Here is a 19,865-nt window from a genome sequence, read left to right as displayed (position 1 = left end):
TGTTTGAAAAATCATAATCTAAAAGGTAGCCTAACTTGTAATAACAGCTGAAAAATCAATGAAGTAGAGTAAAAAGTACAATATTTCCCTCTGGAATGTAATGCAGTAGAAGTATAAAGTAACATAAAATGAGTACGTCACTTACAGTACTTGAGTAAATATTATTTTCCACCACTGTCTGATCTAGATAGGATCTCATTTTCCACATGGTGGCAGTGTTGCACAGGCTGCAATACCTGCTACAATAAAATGTACAGAGAGCTAGAATTCATTGAATTGCAGGTGTTTTAGGGTTGGAAGAATACATAATGTGTTATTATTGGAATATTATCAAGAGTTCCAAGAGTTTCTAAGAGTTAAAATGGTATTTTGTAAAACAATAAAAAAGCAAACTGGGGTTTTATAGAAAGATTTAATCCAGAATTGAGAACAGGTTATTTACTGTATTTACATGCAACACAATATGAATGTACAATATAAATGCTCCATGTGGATGCTACAACGTTTTGTAACTTTTTTGGAGCAACACTATACAGTATAACAAGCATAACGTACATTTAGTGGGCAAGTTACAACATTCCATTTCATAGAGCCTAAAAACCCTCTGATAGGAAAAAACCTTGTGAAAGTTAAGAGTGGTGGGTCATGTTTATTAATCAGGCCTTTTACTTTATGAATGCTTGATGAGCAAAATATCTTTCACAGGGGTTTCTTGATAAATACGCGACAACATCTGACATCTATATTTGAAAATCCCATGTGCTCCTAAGTCCTTTTTGAGTATTTCATAATATATGCATTATGCAATGATTTTTTTTTTATGCCTTCTCGTGAAATTGAGTGTACTCCTGTATTTTCACTGTCATGCACACACAGCCGTAATGAAGTTGAACTGACTACCGTGTGCGACTGCATTTTATTAGGTGTCACTGGCGGGTGGCTGATCACAGGACAGAAAGGCTGACTGTTGTTGTTAGAGATGATGTTGAAATGGTAAATTTCCCATATTCTGTTAGCCAGAAAGTGGCAAAAAATAAGCTTGTTCATGCATAGTTTAGCGATTGAATATGTGCAAGGATTTGAAGAAAGGTGCATTCAAGCAGATGTAAAATGGGCAACTAAGTGATAGGAAAAAAATGCATTATTCACATCATCCACCCTCATCAGGCTTGGTTTTGGTCCTTGAAAGACATTGCATTATTTTAGACATGTGGAAATACTACAGCCTCTTTTGAGAAGAGGTACATCCAGGGCATGAATAAACAGTAAATAAATATCTAAGGGAGAGCCTCATGGATATTTTAGTACTGCGCAACTGTAACTGCAAGCCATTTGAAATATGTATGTACATTATTGATAGCAATGCACATCATTTCAAAAGCATCATGTAGTACATAGGGAGAAGCAACAACATCAAAAGTTCCACTGTCATAATTGAGTACAATAAATGAACATTTAGTTATTGGATGCTTGATAGCTTGCCACATGCAATAGTTTTTTTGTGTGTGAAAAATACACACTGTATATCGAGTACTTTTACTGAAAGATACAGTTTTTCTGATTTTAACATGAAGCTGCACTATAATCCTTTGTTATTCCCATGTTTCACTAATCATACAGATCATTTTCCAGCCATGAAATATGTATTTGACCTAAAGCTAAAGCATAACAGCTGTGTCTGGGCCTTTTTTTCCATTGGGTTTTTTTTTCCCACTGCCACCTGCTTGTTTTCATCATAAGCATCTGATGCAGTAATTCTCCACTGCCTTACTGCGTAATGTAGAATATCATCAGCGTAACAGGGGAAATGTACAGCAATATTCAATAAGCTCATTAGGTGAAGCATTGACTGTTTGTGACAAATGATTGTCCAACCTGCTGGTCAAATACAGGTATGATTTCATTTTCAAATTGCCTTGATGTACTCGAAGTGATAAAACATACATACAATGTAAGTTTGACAAATGTGCGAGCAAAAGTGCAGACTAAAAATTCCTCTAAAGTCACTTGAAGGTTGCATTCACTGCAACGTAACAATGAGGTGTTTGCTATTTATCAAATAGTTAATGTTTGGTGGCATCAACAGAAGAAATGGTTTCTTTCTCAAAATCACCTCGAGAAAAACTCTCTTATCAAATACAATGTTACATCTTTATTGTTCGGTTGCTTTGTCCTCTGTGCTGTCAGTCTGTGAATACAAAAGAATACAATCATCACACCAGTCATCATGCCCTCTCTGCAGAGTCTTGATCCTGAAAGTCCCAGGGGCATACATCAACCACCTTTGCCCCGCTGATGACAGCAGGTTTGTAACTCATACTCAAAGAGCTCTCTTTCTTCTTCTCTGGCGATTTTTTAGTCTGAGCAAAGCTGGTGAGTGCGGGCTCCATCTCCCGGGAGAAAACATCCCCCCTCCTGATCTCCATCACCTCTGGGTCTCTGGTAGAGCTCCTCCGCCGCTCAGAAACCTGCCCGCTGCACTCCGACGACTGGCTAATGCGTCTCCTCTCCGACGGCGGCTTGCTGGAGGAGCTCCGCCTTTCTCTGCTTTTCTCCCTAGCTTTCTCCTTCTCGGCTTTGTGGTTGGACGAGCAGGAGCCTTTCCGTTTCTTCTTGTGTGTGGTGGGGCTGTTGCAGGACTTTTCCTGCTTAGGGGAAGGTGGGCTGGTGTAATCCCACGGGCAGATCTCTACCATCAGGGAGGGAGGCTGCAAAAGGCTTCCCGTGGACTTGGAGTGGTCTGAGTGGAGCCCCTTGGGTTTCCCATCAGTGGGTGTGACACTTTTCTTGCGCCTGATCCTGTCTGGGGAGATGGAATCTGAGTCTCCTCCCAACATGGGCTGCTCCTCGAATTCCCAGGGACAGACGTCTGGCTTGAGAGGGAGAGGTGACCTGGGTGGTCGAGATTTCTGTGTCTCTCTGCCTTCCTCCCGTTCTCCTCCTTTATCTTTAGAGCGCCGTCTGTTGGAAGGGGACTGCCCGGCTTTCTGCCTCTGCTGGGACCGGCTGCCTTTGCTGATTCCAGAGCTACTGCTGCTGCCTCTCCGGCCTGTGGTGGTTTCTTCAGGAGCAATGGAAACATGTTTCTGAGTCTTTGCTTCAGAGGGAGTCTGAGGTTCTTCCAACTCCCAGGGACAAACCTCAGACACATCGTAGAGGTTCCTACCGGTCTCGGAGCAAATGGATGGCTGGCTGCCACTCACCTGTTAAAATCAAGCAATAACATATCCACCCAGTAAGTCAACTGATGTATTCATCAAATTATTAAAGAGCTAAGAATGGCTGGAACTATCAATTATTTTCATGATCAAATATTTTTGTATCAATCGCTTCATCTATAAAATGTCCAAAAATGAAAGAAATGTCCAAAAGGTCAAGCTGATGTCTTCAAATCGCCTATTGTGTCTGACCAATGGGCAAAACCCAAAAGTTATTAGGACAAAAAAAACTTAACACAAGGTCCATTTGCTAACTTTGCAGTTGTCAAGGAGATAATTGTATTCACATGACCGAAGTATGGAAATTTGTCAGCTGAGAACAGTTAGTGTTGACTACAGCTGCTGCATGTGATGCCATACACCACTGGTCCTGCCTATAGGGTGTACCAGCAGAGATCCTTGGGTGTTTGGAGTAAGTGCTGACTTCTTGTAACTTAAATCAGCTATAGTAAATTACTATGTGCAAGGGGTCACCCATAGAGGCAAACTCACAGATTTATACCGCCTGACGCTCAACAGTTCCCCTCATTTCAAAAGAGTGTTTTACTGTAGCTTCTTTTACCTCAGTGGTTTTAGGGCCCGCAACCTTAGTGTTTTAATTCAGTCTATCTCATCAGTGTTGTTTCCAGCAGCAGCAGGCAGCTGTTTTAAGTAAAACATGTCTGATGAACTGACTGTAGATTAACTACATACTATAATATTTCCTGCAGGTGTTTGTGGAGACCAAAACAGAGCTAAAAAGGAGAGTGAATATTGGACTTAACCCAATGAATTCTGCAAATAAAGATCTATTTACTAACAAAAATGCCTTCGCCAAATCAACTCAAAAAGTGATAATTTGTAAATGCTGTGTTTTCAGCTTGGTCTAAACCTGGTCTTATGTCTGGCCAGTTGTCTCATTATCTACTCCTTGTCTTAGTTGGCGAGAGAAACAAATACAACAAACAAGCCCCACCTTAACCTCTCCATCCTCCTCCGCACTAATAAGATGTTCTACTCTGTGTATGACACTCTCCATCATTTGAGATGACATTTTCCGTTGATGGACTAATTGACTACTATACTAAACATTTCCGCACTACAACTAAATAACACATTAATGCATCAACCAATTTGGATTTGGAATGTAAATATGTAAAAAGTACCTGTTGTTTCATGATGCCCATCTTCATGGGTGTCTTGGAGTACTCCACTGACTGGCTGATGATCATCTTGGGGTAATGCTCAGGGGTCTCATCCACTTCAGACAGCATCCTCTCATCCTGTCCCTTCAGACCCTTCTTACTGGCGTCCTCCACGCTTTGCGTCTTGTTGGTAAGCCCTGGCATCTTTTCCTTGGCACTTGCAATCACACTCAGCGACTTCTGCATGATGGAGGTCCGCAGGTGGACAGGTTTCTTCTCGTGCGTTAAGTTGTGAGCGCTGGCTGATTTCCAGAACAGTGGAACAGACTCTGTGGACTCAGCTGGTTCCAGTCTCGGTGGGGTCGCAGCTGGTTCCAGCTGCTTCTTAGTATTCTTCCGACCAATCAGGGAACCCAGAAGAGATCCTTCCCCACCACCTCCGACAGGAGTCGTTTTGTCTCCTGCAGTCGAGCCAGTTTGGCTTCCAGTTTCCTCATTCTGGTCACATACGTGGTCATAGCTGAGTGACTTCTTCAAGCCTATGACTTTATTTTTCAGGGAGTCATCCCGAGGTTTGGCTGAGGGAAGATTAAAACATAAGGATACATTTACTGATATGACTTATTTCCACGAATTTTGAAATGACATAGGCCTATACTTTAAAAGTTTATTTAAGTTGGCAGTGTGGCTCTAGGGATGGCAATGTTAGCCTTTTGGTCATTTTGCCACTTTGGTCCAAATGGAAATATTATTGGATGGATTGCCTTGAAATTTTGTACAGACATGTCAGAATTTTACCTGCAAAACCATTCCCATCCACAGCTGTACTTTGTGTTAAGTGCTAGTTAGCAAGTGTTAGCAGGTCAACATCAGAAAGTTAGCATTATCATTTTAAGCACAGCATAGCACAGTTGTGCCCGAGTACGGCCTCAGAGAGCTGCTAGCATGGCTGTAGACAGTTTTTTGCTTGTTGTTGTATGATGGCACACTGGGTCACTGCCAGTTTCCATTTCATTCTCCATGTGGAGCTGACGTAAGATATTACGAGGCAGCACGCTGTGTTTTCCGTTCTTCCTGTTCTGTTTGTGGTTACAATGCTAATAGACCTTTTACACAGAAGATATTTTGACGTGTCACAGTAAGTAGGCACAGGTGTAAATTATAAAATCAATGATGGCTGAATTCCCTTCAGCTGCTTCAGTTTCAGGGTCCACATTAAACAGGAGGAGCCAGGATCCTACCGTGGTGACTCGGTTCAAATGGGTTTCTCCTCAAGGTGCTGCGGTTGCTGCCGTGTTCGCTGCCGTCCTCACGACTGCACTGCCGGTGTAAGTGCATCGTCTCTGGGATCTCTGTTATCCGTTTTATCAGGGAGCGACCCAGACCTTTCTTGGAGTTGCGCTTCTTTTGGAGGTGAGGGTTGTTAGCGAGCATCTTCTTACATTTGTAGACTTCCAGCTGGGCATACAGCTTCTTCAACTCATCCTAAAAAAGGAATTAGACTGTAAATGTTGGGCAGCTTTCGAATAATTACTTTGCCAGTGTTTGATTCATATTTTCTCGATTAACTTTCTTGGTATAAATAACACACATTTAGAATCATCTTGCCTTGATTCTGAAAATGCTACTTTACCCGTATATCCTCAGGGTCCAAGCTGTGCTCACTCCAGGCCGAGGTAATGCTGTTGTTGAGGTAAGAGCCAGACCTTCCCATGTCCAGCTCCTCCTCATAGGCCTCGGTGGCAATATCATCCCTGGCCTGAGTCCCTTTGGACAGGAACTAAGACAGATGGAGAGCAAGATTAAAGAATGGCATCACTGAGCCTGCTGGAAGGGTGAGAAAAAGATGCAAAATTGGAAAATGTAGTTTGTCACACCCTATTACTGTGGCCTATAGGGCGCCTCTGATTAGATTTATTGTATGGCAGAATAAACATCTTGGATAAAGGGAGCATTGGAGGTGGACTAGAGGTGAAAAACATTTTCCTGCAGCAAAATACTCATTAAGATCTCTCTCAAAAAGTTACTGCGATAGGTTAGTTAAACTTTAAAAAATGTCAGAATGTGGAAAAATGCACACTATTTAGGAGATTTTTTTTCTATATTACTGACTTAATATAGTATTGATTTCTGTATTCAATAATTAAAAACATGTTTAACTCCAATTACATGATTTCTAAATTTAAGTCGATCTCCTGTTGACAGCAATATCGACAGGTTTAATTTTTTCTTTAAAGCTTTTGAAATTACAGTTAAAGGGGCAAATACATTAAAATATGTTTATGTATTATAATATCTGTTTACTTAATATGTTTCTTGCAGTTATTTTTTAAAATTATTTAATCCAATGCAACTATATGCAAATTGTGTATAACAAATTCGAATGTATGCAGCTCAGTTCACGCACTTGGATTCCTAAGTAGAGGAACAAAGGGTGAGATGAGGTTGCAATATTACAATAACACATTAAATTGAGAAGAGAAAATGATCTGTAATGATCTGTTTGATTTTGACTTTTCATGGCCAAATTATTCATCTTTGCTTAAATAACAAATCTGGGAACACAGAGAAACAAACATTTAGTCCAGATTCAGCAACAGACGCTCTGTGAGATTAACATCCTCCCATTGTGCTTAATTATTCCAGTGTACTCAACCGACTTGCACTTCTGAGGTGCCTAATTAAGAAAGAATGAAAGAACAGAGAGCGCTGATGGTGTACTGCATTTGTTACACAGCAGGAGAATTAAATGTTTTCCATCAGACTTGAGAGATTGCACATAAAGACACCCACGAGAGTGCTAAGCTAAATTAAAGTAACCACTAACACAGTTTGAATGAGTTTAAGGTAATGGTAGCACATGTGCCTATGTGCATCTGTGTCTGTGTGTTCGGGATAGCAAATATCAAATGGAACTTAAGATGATTAAGGGACTGTTGTACACACAAGCTGCAGTACAGCAGTATCCAAGCCATTATGGAAATATCTCCGTACTCAGTGTAACCTCCATTACATTTGCAGGATTTTAAAAAAACTTATAAGAAAGATCACTGATCAAATTGGAGCTGCTTCTCCTCTACAGATTAGTTTCCCAATCAAGCAGTGTAAATACCTGAACTTGGTGGAACTATTCTGAGCAAGCAATGACATGTTTTGTGCAGAGAAAAAAATACATTTTGCAAGCACATAAATTATATTTTGTAGAGAAACGATCATGCAAATAGTAATTTAATTTGAGCAAACTAAAATCTAAATTGTGGTCAATATATTTATTTCCGTGTTTACTATTATGAACTATTATTTCACTCAGTTGTACTGATGGGGCTCTATGTTCCCTGTGTGCACATTGAAGCCCATGGACAGTCTTGTTTGCTCACAGAGCAAAAAATAGGGTCCAGGTTGAATACCAAAATTCCCATTTAACAAGGTGTATTTGATAAACTTAAAAAAAAAATATATATATATATATATATATATATATATATATATATATATATATATATATATATATATATATATATATATATATATATATATATATATATATATATATATATATATATATATATATATATATATATATATATATATAGTAAATGTATCTGTCAAATAAATATAGTGACCTAAAAAGTACAATCTCACCCTCTGAAATGTGAAGGCATTGAAGTATAAAGTAATATAAAATAGATATAGTATAGTAGTAAAGTACAAGTACCTTCAGAAAACATTTTTGACTAAATCTTTCAACCACTGACTGACAGCCCAGTAGTAAACTAGTAACCGACATGGTTGATGGAGTGTTACCTTTGGGAGGAGCAGCAGGCCCAGAGTCACAGTCACAGTCAGATGAGTGTGAGCACAGAACAACATGAGCATCCAGTCAGGGTGCAGCCCTGGCATGAGAGAGAACCTGCAGAAAAAACATGAACAGAAGAAATTTTGTTCATTCACCAGAACTTTGAACAGAGCACTTGTCTGTGAGAGAACACACCAGTTGCCTCCTCTTGAGAGGCTATCTGTAAATGTTATGAACGATTTATTCTTGGTTTTGAGTGTAGTGCAGCCATTCTTGACTTAGTGAAGACTTCCTAAAGCAAAGCCACTATAATCTACAATGTAGACACACAGCAGACAGTTGATATACACTGTTTTATGTGCAACAGAGGCTGTAACATTTTCCCATAGATTAACCGTGATCAGAGACGGGTTAAGGATCTTTGCCATGATCCACAGCTGGTCTCAACATATGAAATGATACTATCTGAGTTGGTAGCATGTCAATTGTATCCCTAAGTCCACAACACCTGCTCTTGTCTTCTGTCTAGTCTACAATGCATAGGCATTATATGGATAGCAACCATGATAGTAACCTAACAAAGCTAGCCTTGATTGTACTTCAAATGGTATCCTAGATAATTGCCTAAAAATGCAGACATTATGTAGAAAGTAGAGTTATGTGATTTTGTACATCCTTGCTGCCCTTCACTGACTCAGACATGCGGAATCAAAGTCAAAACTCACAGCAGCAACTTCAATAGATGGTCGTTTATTTTAAAGGTCCCATGGCATGAAAATTTCACTTTATGAGTTTTTTTAACATTAATATGCGTTCCCCCAGCCTGCCTATGGTCCCCCAGTGGCTAGAAATGGCGATAGGTATAAACCGAGCCCTGGGTATCCTGCTCTGCCTGGAAACTAGCTCCTTATGAGGTCATAAGGAGCAAGGTTACCTCCCCTTTCTCTGCTTTGCCCCCCCAGAGAATTTGGCCCACCCATGAGAGAGAGACATCATGGCTTGCAAAGTGGCAATAGCTACAGACACAGAAATGGCACATCCTAAGGAAAGTTAATTGTGTGACTGGCTCTAGTGGCTGTAATTCTGCACCAAGGCTGAATTTCGGGAAAGAGACTTCAGATACAGTATTAGGGGACCACTAAGGTCTATATAAAATCATCCAAAGAGCACCATGTCATGGGACCTTTAAACACTTTATGTCATCATTCCCATTATTGTAGCAGTATTGAATAATAGTTTGTATAGTATTCACAAGCACCAGCACAGCTTATTGCTCCAATTACAGTATCGCTGGAGAATGTGAAAAGTACACAAAAGCCTAAATGGGCTCTAACAAGAGGCTGCATTTTGGCAACAATTTTCCACAACCAATTAAATCCAGACACTATGACAGATAAATTAATGGAATGAATAGGCATTATCAAGCTGAGTATTGTTTATGTTGTCCAAAGTCTGTGAAAAGATTCCTCTATGCCAACGTGTGTGTGTGTGTTTGTGGTTGTGTGGTTTTCTTGTTGTTTGTCAGAAATCGACCAAGGGGACTTACTCCCAACAATCATCATAATTCACATTAGATATCCAAACGCATTGTGTGTGTGTGTGTGTGTTTATCAACCCTACCCCCAAAAAAAAAAAACACACACACACACACACACACACACACACACACACACACACACACACACACACTTCCTACAGCCTTATCTCTGGGTCACAGCAGCACGTTTGTTTGTTTTATTTCCCAGCAAGCGAGAACAACTTGATTTATAACAGCTTTACACCAATGATGAAGGTGTACCCATTGGACTTTTCAGTTTCTCAACAGATTAAAAGTATGTGATCTTTTCCTTTTTGTTCAACTGAGCACAATAGGCCACTGCCTAAATGAAAGAATATTCAATCCCCTACAGTTTTATCGAGAAAAAAAAAGTGACAAATGGAATTTTTTGCCCCAGGCTCCTGCAGGCGCGCAATAAAAAACTAGGACTGACAAAGTATTCTTTGCTTCTTTGAATGTAGCCTATTACTACTCCACCGTTCTTTGAACAGTTCTGTTTTTTCAACTTAGATAGTCAAAACCCATTTTCAGACACATAGAAAACAGCTTGTCTGTAAATAAGCTCCTAAGAGGCACAAAGGCAGGCATAGTTATAAGTCAGCCAGAATTCACCAAGTCAAATCGGATTTTGCAGGTTAAATGATGATTCAATCATTCACAAGTGGGGTAGTAATGCATTTTTCCAAACCCCAAAGACAAGTTTTTTATTTTCCAAACTACCTTTGGACCTTGCAAGTCCCTACCTTTAACCGTGTTACTACCCCACAAATTGTGAGATGTACTTGTATTGTAAGGCAAGGCAAGGCAGCTTTATTTGTATAGCACATTTCAGCAACAGGGCAATTCAAAGTGCTTTACATAAAACATTAAAGAGCAGTTAGAAAACAATTTAAAACAATTTTAAAACATTAATAAACAAATTAAAACAAGAATAAAATTGATAGTGCAGTATAAGAATAAAAGTTACAGTGCAGTATAAGAAATTAAAGTTAATAAAATAGATTATTTAAAGAAAAGCAACATCAAAAAGATAGGTCTTTAGCTTAGATTTAAAAGAACTGAGAGTTGCAGCGGACCTGCAGGTTTCTGGGAGTTTGTTCCAGATATGTGGAGCATAAAAACTGGCACGCTGCTTCCCCCTGTTTAGTTCTGACTCTGGGGACAACAAGTAGACCTGTCCCAGATGACCTGAGAAGTTCTGGGTGGGTCATAGTGTAGTAGCAGATCAGAAATGTATTTTGGCCCTAAACCGTTTAGTGATTTATAAACCAGTAAAAGTATTTTGAAATCAATTCTTTGAGGCACTGGAAGCCAGTGTAAAGACTTCAGTACTGGAGTGATGTGATCCACTTTCCTGGTTTTAGTGAGGACTCGAGCAGCAGCGTTCTGAATCAGCTGCAGCTGTCTGATTGATTTTTAGGGAGACCTGTAAAGACACCGTTACAGTAGTCAAGTCTACTGAAGATAAAAGCATGGACAAGTTTTTCCAGATCTTGCTGAGACATAAGTCCTCTAACCCTTGATATATTTTTAAGGTGATAATATGCTGATTTTTTAATTATGTTAATGTGGCTGTTAAAATTTAGGTCTGAGTCCATGACTACACCAAGATTTCTGGCTTTGTCTGTTGTTTTTAACATTGTCATTTGAAGCTGAGCGCTGACTTTCAATCGTTCCTCTTTTGCTCCAAAAACAACCACCTCCGTTTTTTCTTCATTTAATTTAAGAAAGTTCTGGCACATCCAATCATTAATTTGTTCAATGCACATATTTAATTGTTGTATTGGGCTATAGTTCCCTGGCAATAAGGTTATGTAAATGTGTGTGTCATCTGCATAACTATGGTAAGTTATTTTGTTGTTTTCCATAATCTGAGCCAGTGGAAGCATGTAGATGTTGAACAGAAGAGGCCCCAGAACTGAGCCTTGGGGAACTCCGCACGTCATGTTTGTATGCTCAGATGTATAATTACCTATAGACACAAAGTAGTCCCTATTCTTTAAATAGGATTCAAACCACTTTAGTACTGAGCCAGAAAGACCAACCCAGTTTTCCAATCGGTCAAGCAATATGTCATGGTCTACTGTATCAAATGCAGCACTAAGATCAAGTAATACTAAGACTGAAATTTTGCCACTATCTGTGTTTAAGTGGATGTCATTAAAGACTTTAACAAGAGCCGTCTCAGTGCTGTGGTGTGGTCGAAAACCTGACTGGAAGGCATCAAAACTGTTGTTTAGCAATAAGAAAAGATTGAGTTGTTGAAAAACCACTTTTTCTATGATTTTACTTAAAAATGGAAGGTTTGATATTGGCCTATAGTTGCTCTTTAGTGTCGTGTCTATATTGTTCTTTTTTAGGAGTGGCTTGATGACTGCAGTTTTCAGGGCCTGTGGAAAGATACCTGAGAGCAGAGATGTGTTTACAATCTGTAGAAGATCAGAAGCCAAACCCTTCGAAACATTTTTGAAAACACCCGTTGGTAGAATATCAAGGCAACAGGAGGAGGTTTTCAGATGTTGCATCCAGGTTTTTAAGGTTGATCGTATGAAATTGTGTCATGTTGGAATTTGTTTTGCGTGCATACTGTGACAACACATATCCTGTACTTGATATGGAGGCACTGACTGTTTGTCTAATTTTCTGAATTTTGTCTGTGAAGAAGGAGGCAAAGTCGTTGCAAGCCTTGGTAGACAACAGTTCAGATGCTACCGGTACTGGAGGGTTTGTTAATCTATCAACAGTAGCAAACAAAGCGCGAAATTTTATTATTGTTTCTGGCGATAATGTCAGAGAAAAAGGACCATCTTGCATTTCTTAGTTCCAGATTATAAATGCGAGAGTCTCTCTTTATAAGTGTTATAATGGACCTGGAGATTAGATTTTCGCCAACTGCGTTCAGCTTTTCGACACTCTCTTTTTTCTGTTGTCACACCTATAAAATTTCTGCATGGAGATCTTTTCTTACCAGAGACAGTTTTGACCTTAGTGGGAGCAATAGCATCAATAACATTCGTAATTTTACAGTTGAAATTATCTACCAGCTCAGTGACTGAGGCCCCAGTGAGGGTTGGTGTAGCGGAGAAAAGCTGAATGAATGATTCACTGGTGTTTTCAGTGATATACCGTTTTCTGATTAACTTTGTTTGAGCACTTTTGGGCACAGAGATAGTGCTGTTAAAGAAAACACAGGAATGATCAGAGAGAGCAACGTCAGTCACCACAACCTTGGGAATGTTCAGACCCTTGGAGATAATCAAGTCCAGAGTGTGCCCCTTATTGTGCGTGGGCTGTGTCACATGCTGAGTCAGTCCATAGCTCTCAAAAACACAACACAGTTCTTTGGTCCCTCGGTCCTGGGGGTTGTCAACATGAATGTTAAAATCACCAGCAATACAGTGCCTTCCGAAAGTATTCGGCCCCCTTGAACGTTTCGACCTTTTGCCACATTTAGGCCTCAAACATAAAGATATAAAACTGTAATTTTTTGTGAAGAATCAACAACAAGTGGGTCCCAATTATGAAGTGGAATGAAATTCATTGGCTATTTCAAACTTTTTTAACAAATAAAAAACTGAAAAAGTGGGCGTGCAAAATTATTCAGCCCCTTTACTTTCAGTGCAGCAAACTCTCTCCAGAAGTTCAGTGAGGATCTCTGAATGATCCAATGTTGACCTAAATGACTAATGATGATAAATAGAATCCAGCTGTGTGTAATCAAGTCTCCGTATAAATGCACCTGCTCTGTGATAGTCTCAGAGGTCCGTGTAAAGCGCAGAGAGCATCATGAAGAACAAGGAACACACCAGGCAGGTCCGAGATACTGTTGTGGAGAAGTTTAAAGCCGGAATTGGATACAAAAAGATTTCCCAAGCTTTAAACATCCCAAGGAGCACTGTGCAAGCGATAATATTGAAATGGAAGGAGTATCAGACCACTACAAATCTACGAAGACCCGGCCGTCCCTCTAAACTTTCAGCTCATACAATGAGAAGACTGATCAGAGATGCAGACAAGAGGCCCATGATCACTCTGGATGAACTGCAGAGATCTACAGCTGAGGTGGGAGACTCTGTCCATAGGACAACAATCAGTCGTATACTGCACAAATCTGGCCTTTATGGAAGAGTGGCAAGAAGAAAGCCATTTCTTAAAGATATCCATAAAAAGTGTCGTTTAAAGTTTGCCAAAAGCCACCTGGGAGACACACCAAACATGTGGAAGAAGGTGCTGTGGTCAGATGAAACCAAAATCGAACTTTTTTGCAACAATGCAAAACGTTATGTTTGGCGTAAAAGCAACACAGCTCATCACCCTGAACACACCATCCCCACTGTCAAACATGGTGGTGGCAGCATCATGGTTTGGGCCTGCTTTTCTTCAGCAGGGACAGGGAAGATGGTTAAAATTGATGGGAAGATGGATGGAGCCAAATACAGGACCATTCTGGAAGAAAACCTGATGGAGTCTGCAAAAGACCTGAGACTGGGACGGAGATTTGTCTTCCAACAAGACAATGATCCAAAACATAAAGCAAAATCTACAATGGAATGGTTCACAAATAAACATATCCAGGTGTTAGAATGGCCAAGTCAAAGTCCAGACCTGAATCCAATCGAGAATCTGTGGAAAGAACTGAAAACTGCTGTTCACAAACGCTCTCCATCCAACCTCACTGAGCTCGAGCTGTTTTGCAAGGAGGAATGGGCAAAAATGTCAGTCTCGATGTGCAAAACTGATAGAGACATACCCCAAGCGACGTACAAGCTGTAATCGCAGCAAAAGGTGGCGCTACCAAAGTATTAACTTAAGGGGGCTGAATAATTTTGCACGCCCAATATTTCAGTTTTTTATTTGTTTAAAAGGTTTGAAATATCCAATAAATTTCGTTCCGCTTCATGATTGTGTCCCACTTGTTGTTGATTCTTCACAAAAAATTACAGTTTTATATCTTTATGTTTGAGGCCTGAAATGTGGCAAAAGGTCGAAAAGTTCAAGGGGGCCGAATACTTTCGCAAGGCACTGTAATTACACGGTCAAAGTTAATACAGATTATAGACAGCAGTTCATTAAAATCGTCAAAGAAGGATGCACAGTATTTAGGTGGCCTGTAGATATTTAGAAGTAGAGCTTGAGGGGAGGATCTTAGCTGAAGAGCCACATATTCAAAAGAAGCAAAATTTCCGTAAGATATTTGCGTACATTGGAATAAGTCATTAAACAAAATGGCGACTCCACCTCCTTTCTTATTCACTCTATTCTCACTCATAAAACTAAAGTTAGGGGGGGCTGACTCAATGAGAACAGCAGCACTGTTATTATGGTCCAACCAGGTTTCAGTTAAAAACATAAAATCAAGATTGTTCTTGATAATGAAATCATTGATTAAAAATGATTTTCCTGCCAAAGATCTAACGTTTAGTAGGGCTAGTGTTAGTGCGTTTTCAGTTTTTGGGACAGACTGTGGCTGACGAGGAATGGATGCTAAATTTGCAAAGTTTGCAGTTACGTGCTTATTCGCCATTCTTTTTCTATTACCTATCACAACATAAATTGTGGAAGAACCTAATACGCAGGGCCCAGGCTTGTCTTGGAAAGAGTCATGAGTGCTACTATGCATGCAGCCTGGACCCGGCCCATATCAGTTAATGCTTACTGCATTTTGCACACAAGCATCCTTATCAGTTTGGGGAGGAGTTAGCTGCCGTCCTTGAGGGGGCAGAGGTGCCTGGCGTTTTACGATGGGAGAAGGAGGGGGGTATACTTGGTTCCAGCATTTACTAGCTGCTTCATCTGGTCAGTGAACTCCAACATGGGGATGGGGGAAAGAGGGGAGAGTGACATATCCTTAAAGACGTCCTCATAGCTGTCGTGGTTGTCACAAGGGCTTGAGGAGTGTTGCACGGGTGAGAAGGGGTGTTGAGATTTCTCATCTCCGGTCTTTGGTCTCCCATGGTCAAATCTTTGCTCAGGTGGGGGCTGTGGTGGCTCACTGCCGCACTTTGTTGTTGTGTCTTCCTCTTGTTTTGGTTCATCTTGTCTCGTGCCCTTGGCCAAGGGAGCAGATGTGTGGCGCAGAAAGTAAAGTAGGCTAGAGGTGAACAGCTTTACTCCTGGCTTGTTAAGGAATAGTCCATCTGCTTTAAAAAGATGTCTGCAGCCCCAGAAAATGTTAAAATTGTCAATGAACTGCAGAGAATGGTTGGTACATGCATTTGAAAGCCATCTGTTCAGTGCCAACAGTCTGCCGAATCTCTCAGCTCCTCCTCTGACTGGCGGTATAGGGCCACTGATAAACACCTTTGCGTTTAGGGAGTTGACTGCGTTCAGCAGATTCATAAAGTCACGATTCAGCACTTCAGACTCTTGCTTTACAACATCATTTGACCCTATATGCAGTATAATGTTCTTCACAGTTGGGTGTGCTGCTATGATATCCTGGATTCTTTGGGCCAAATCAGACACCATGTCTTTGGGAAAACAGAGTATTTTGGTGTTTTTACTGCTTTTTATATCTTTCACAGCAGAGTCACCCACAATCAGAGTTTGGGGCCCAGTCGTTAGCTTTCCCTGTAGCTTTTTACTTTTAGAATTGCTCTCAGTCCTTACCCTGCTGTGTGACGATGAGACGTAATCCAGGTTATGTCCAGTGTCCTGCAGCAGAGGAGCAAATCTGTTCTTCACCTGCACACTCAGTTGTTGGGGAGGCATTTTGTTGCTGATTTTCCCTTTTGCAGTTGTCCACGGCTGTGTCCTACTAAGTATAGGGGTTGAAGAGGCACTCTGCCTGGGTGGTAATGCAGGCCAGCCGGTCATATCACAAATCTCAGGGCGCTGTGCTCTGCCCGTTAGTCGTCCTCCCTTTTCCCAGGAAAATGATTTACTCTTAGGCTTTGCACCAAAAGAGTTCCAGGGAGGACTGCCACTTGTTGATTTATTATCCGTTCCACAGCCCTCTTGTTTCTTTGTGGTCTTGCTGGTGCTAGTTAGCCGTGTGTTAGCATGCTTTTGTCCATTGTTTTGGGTCACTGGTAAAGTGGTGTCATTTCCACATGATCTGTTCACTTCCAGGTTTACTTCTAACCGGTAAATTTTGGTTTCCAGAACTGCAATCTTCTGCAGGAGCTTGTAGTAGTCCTCTATGGAGAAGGGTGGCATCTTGCTGCTAATTAGCTTTAGCTACAGTCACTTTAGGACAGGCTTGAGCTATTGGTAGGCCTCGGTCACGCAGAAAAATGTTCAAATATGACAATAGCCTACTATGTCTACAAAAAATGTATAGTCCAGTGATTTATAAGTATCCAAGAGCCCCTGCTCATAGTTTCTCTCAGAGGAAAAGCAAGATGGATGAAAAGTTGTATTATGCATTTCAATCAAGTTTCAAGTCTCTGCAAGCTGATTTTTATGCTACATAAACATGAAAAGGCTGCCTAAAGGGAAGAAAATCACATTCACCAAACCAGCCTCCAGTCTGCCTTGCAAAGCATTCGACATAGTTTGTCTTCAAATGTGTGATTAAAATGAGTGCATCAAAAGCAGAAAATATTGAGACGTTTAGCTTAGTCTTGAGGCAATAGGCTTCTAAAACTTTGTAGCCTAAACTGTCACATTGTTTTGTGTAAAAAAATGACACAGAAGGAGTTTTAAAAAGATGACAATTTAACAGATGATTCTAATAATTTTCGGCCACTTGGGGGCAGCTAAAACGAGATGAAAACACAACATTGGCATATTATCTTCTTATAAAGTTGTTTTGGCTAATGTGTTCACTAACAGTTTCCTTAATACACATCCAGCAGACATGTAGCAACATTAGCATTTATTTGGAGTCATGTTTTGTCCTTTTAGCTCTGTTTTGGTCTCCACCAACTCCTGAGCTAAATATCCAGCTCTTTAGCTGCTAGTCGCAAACTTAGTCTGCTGTTAGGTGCAGGGCAGGTCAGCGTACTGTTTTTTTTTCAGAGCTTTGTTGGTAAAAACAGCCACGGGCTGCAGCTGATGACACTGATGAGAACGGTGAGAGTGAATCAAAAATGTTGGGTCATAAAACCAAAACAATGAACTAAAGCTGTAAAAGGCTCCATAGAGCTGTGGGTGATAGTTCTCTGTGAGTTCACCTCAGAGAGACCCATTTCACATTACACATTTACAGTATTTGATATGATAATTTGAATTTTTTTATTAGTGCCGCTTCAAACGCAGTATTACGACAATATATTCTTCCAAAACAATTACTGTGGAAATCAAGAAATAATTTAATGACCCATTACCACTCAAAGTTTGGTTAACATTTAGCTTCTTTAAGATATTTTCAAGCAAATATATATGACAATTACTCCAATTAAAAGACATTTTAAATAAAAGTTGTCGGAGTATATTATGTCATTTGCCACCTGTGACAGAAAGACAGTTACTGGGCACAGAATTATGGGCTCTGTCACAGTAGATCTATGGCTGCTGTGTCTCTGCCTGGGGAAGACATTTTATATTCACCTCTTTCAACTGGCTTACCTAAGCGCTCTGCTGACACTGTTCATTTCCTTGATGAAGGGGGTGGGTGAACTCTCTGCCTTTCATCTGAAGTGTTCAGCACTTGCAAATTAATGCCCTGCTCTACCACGCAAATATCTGTGTGATTATGATTAACAACAGGTGTAAGAAGAGGTAAAGCCGTCTAAGCCCCTTGCCATTGTTCACACTATTTGCTCCTTACTGTCACAGACATGTTCATGAAAGGTATAAGAGAATTGTTCTTCCCCTTTTCCTTTTCAGAGGACGTGATTTAGACATTCACCTCTGACCACACATCTCTTTGTTCACGCCCACTCGCACCTGTTCTACCCTACTTTGCTCACCCACCTGATGATGTGGAAGATGGCTGATATGAGGAGCTCATTGTAGATGGCCACAGCCATGTAACGTGGCTCGTGGAAAGCGGAAGGTACAGTGCGGACTGCGAAGCAGAGGTACACCCCCCACAGCAGGAACAGGAACTCCGCTTGGAAACAAAAGAAACAAACAACAAAAAGGTTACAAGGAGGGTTAGAGGACTGATTTAAAGTCTTTATTGTCTTATTTTTCTAATTAGTTAGTTAATTAATTACATTTTTGTATACCTCTTAAGCTGGGAAAAAAACTCTAAAATCCAGAAAGTTTGACTTTTTTAAGTATAAAATGCCTCCCTTGAGGCTGGAAACTCTTTTCAAAGCACCAAACTCAACTCTAAAGCTTTAAAGTAATACAGTAGTTGAACTTTTTGGGAAACACACTAATTTGCTTTTTTTCTGAGGGTGAGATAAGAAGATCGATTCCACTCTCATGTCTTTAAAGTGGTATCGATCTTCTCTCATCTCACTCTCAGAAAAAAGTTTTCCAAAATGTATATCTCTTAAATGTTGAACTATTCCTTTGAGAGTCAGCATAGTCTTTCTTTGATTTGCATGTTCAATGAAAGCAGCACTGTCACTCTGACTCAGTTTGTTAAACCTGCTACATGTACAGTAGATGCAGAGTCACAGCGACAGTACACAGCGATATTGTTATTCACCACACTGTCTGAAACAAAGAAGACGATGAAGAAGTTGATTCTCGACTCTGCTTTGATACTTGCAGAGCTGATAACGTTCACAGCGATAATGCAGTTTCTAATTTAGCAACAGTTCCCCGTGTTTGCAGTGTCCCCCCAAGTGAGGCAGCTGCTTCCTCAACAGTGTGTTGACACCTTCCTGCTATCGTCTAATCTCACCTAGGTCACACAGCCCGCCTGTAATTTACAGGGAAGATGAATTTAAAAAGCTAGCATATGAACTCTGCTGTATATAGATAGCTTATTATCGTCTTGTACGTCAACGGAAATTTCAAAGAACTGCAAAAATCAATATTAATTATTTGGAATGCGATCAAAAGGATTCCTTTAGGGTTGCTGCATTTTGGGGGTATAAAATTACGTATTGAAGCAATTTGATAAATATTGCTGTCTCTGGTGTAGTACAAAAGAAAATGCAAAACATTTTTTTTCAAATGTTTTTTTTATAATAATACAATATTAAATTCAAATTTTCTATGCTACATATAAAAATTCCAAATGAGCATCACCAAGTCAGAGGTTTCTCTGATGCAAGCTATATGAGCTTGTTGTTTTGTTTGCAGGCAGCTAAGAGCACCAATAA

At 40.2% G+C, this 19,865-nt stretch overlaps 1 protein-coding gene and 1 long non-coding RNA gene across 2 annotated transcripts in view; one reads left to right on the top strand and one right to left on the bottom strand.

Moving 5' to 3' along the window:
- Nucleotides 1-393: 393 nt before the first annotated feature.
- The window catches only part of LOC120568709 (probable G-protein coupled receptor 158), a 67,200-nt gene continuing 47,728 nt past the window's right edge, over nucleotides 394-19,865 (bottom strand). The window contains exons 8-13 of the mRNA XM_039816387.1: nucleotides 18,556-18,694; nucleotides 8,147-8,252; nucleotides 5,976-6,122; nucleotides 5,584-5,827; nucleotides 4,364-4,920; nucleotides 394-3,203 (exon numbers count right to left, since the gene is read on the bottom strand). Of these exons, the coding sequence (XP_039672321.1) occupies nucleotides 2,226-3,203; nucleotides 4,364-4,920; nucleotides 5,584-5,827; nucleotides 5,976-6,122; nucleotides 8,147-8,252; nucleotides 18,556-18,694 (2,171 nt within the window). The 3' untranslated portion in view covers nucleotides 394-2,225. The remainder of the gene's footprint in view (nucleotides 3,204-4,363; nucleotides 4,921-5,583; nucleotides 5,828-5,975; nucleotides 6,123-8,146; nucleotides 8,253-18,555; nucleotides 18,695-19,865) is intronic.
- Nucleotides 5,612-18,580, top strand: LOC120568710. The gene is made up of 3 exons (XR_005640752.1): nucleotides 5,612-5,755; nucleotides 5,990-6,177; nucleotides 18,469-18,580. It is a non-coding gene; the product is annotated as an uncharacterized LOC120568710 (long non-coding RNA).

This window comes from Perca fluviatilis, chromosome 11, assembly GCF_010015445.1.
Source record: "Perca fluviatilis chromosome 11, GENO_Pfluv_1.0, whole genome shotgun sequence".
In the NCBI taxonomy this organism is placed as follows: domain Eukaryota; kingdom Metazoa; phylum Chordata; class Actinopteri; order Perciformes; family Percidae; genus Perca; species Perca fluviatilis.
Note: the sequence above shows the minus strand (reverse complement) of the source record. Positions and strands in the feature narration are given on the sequence as shown.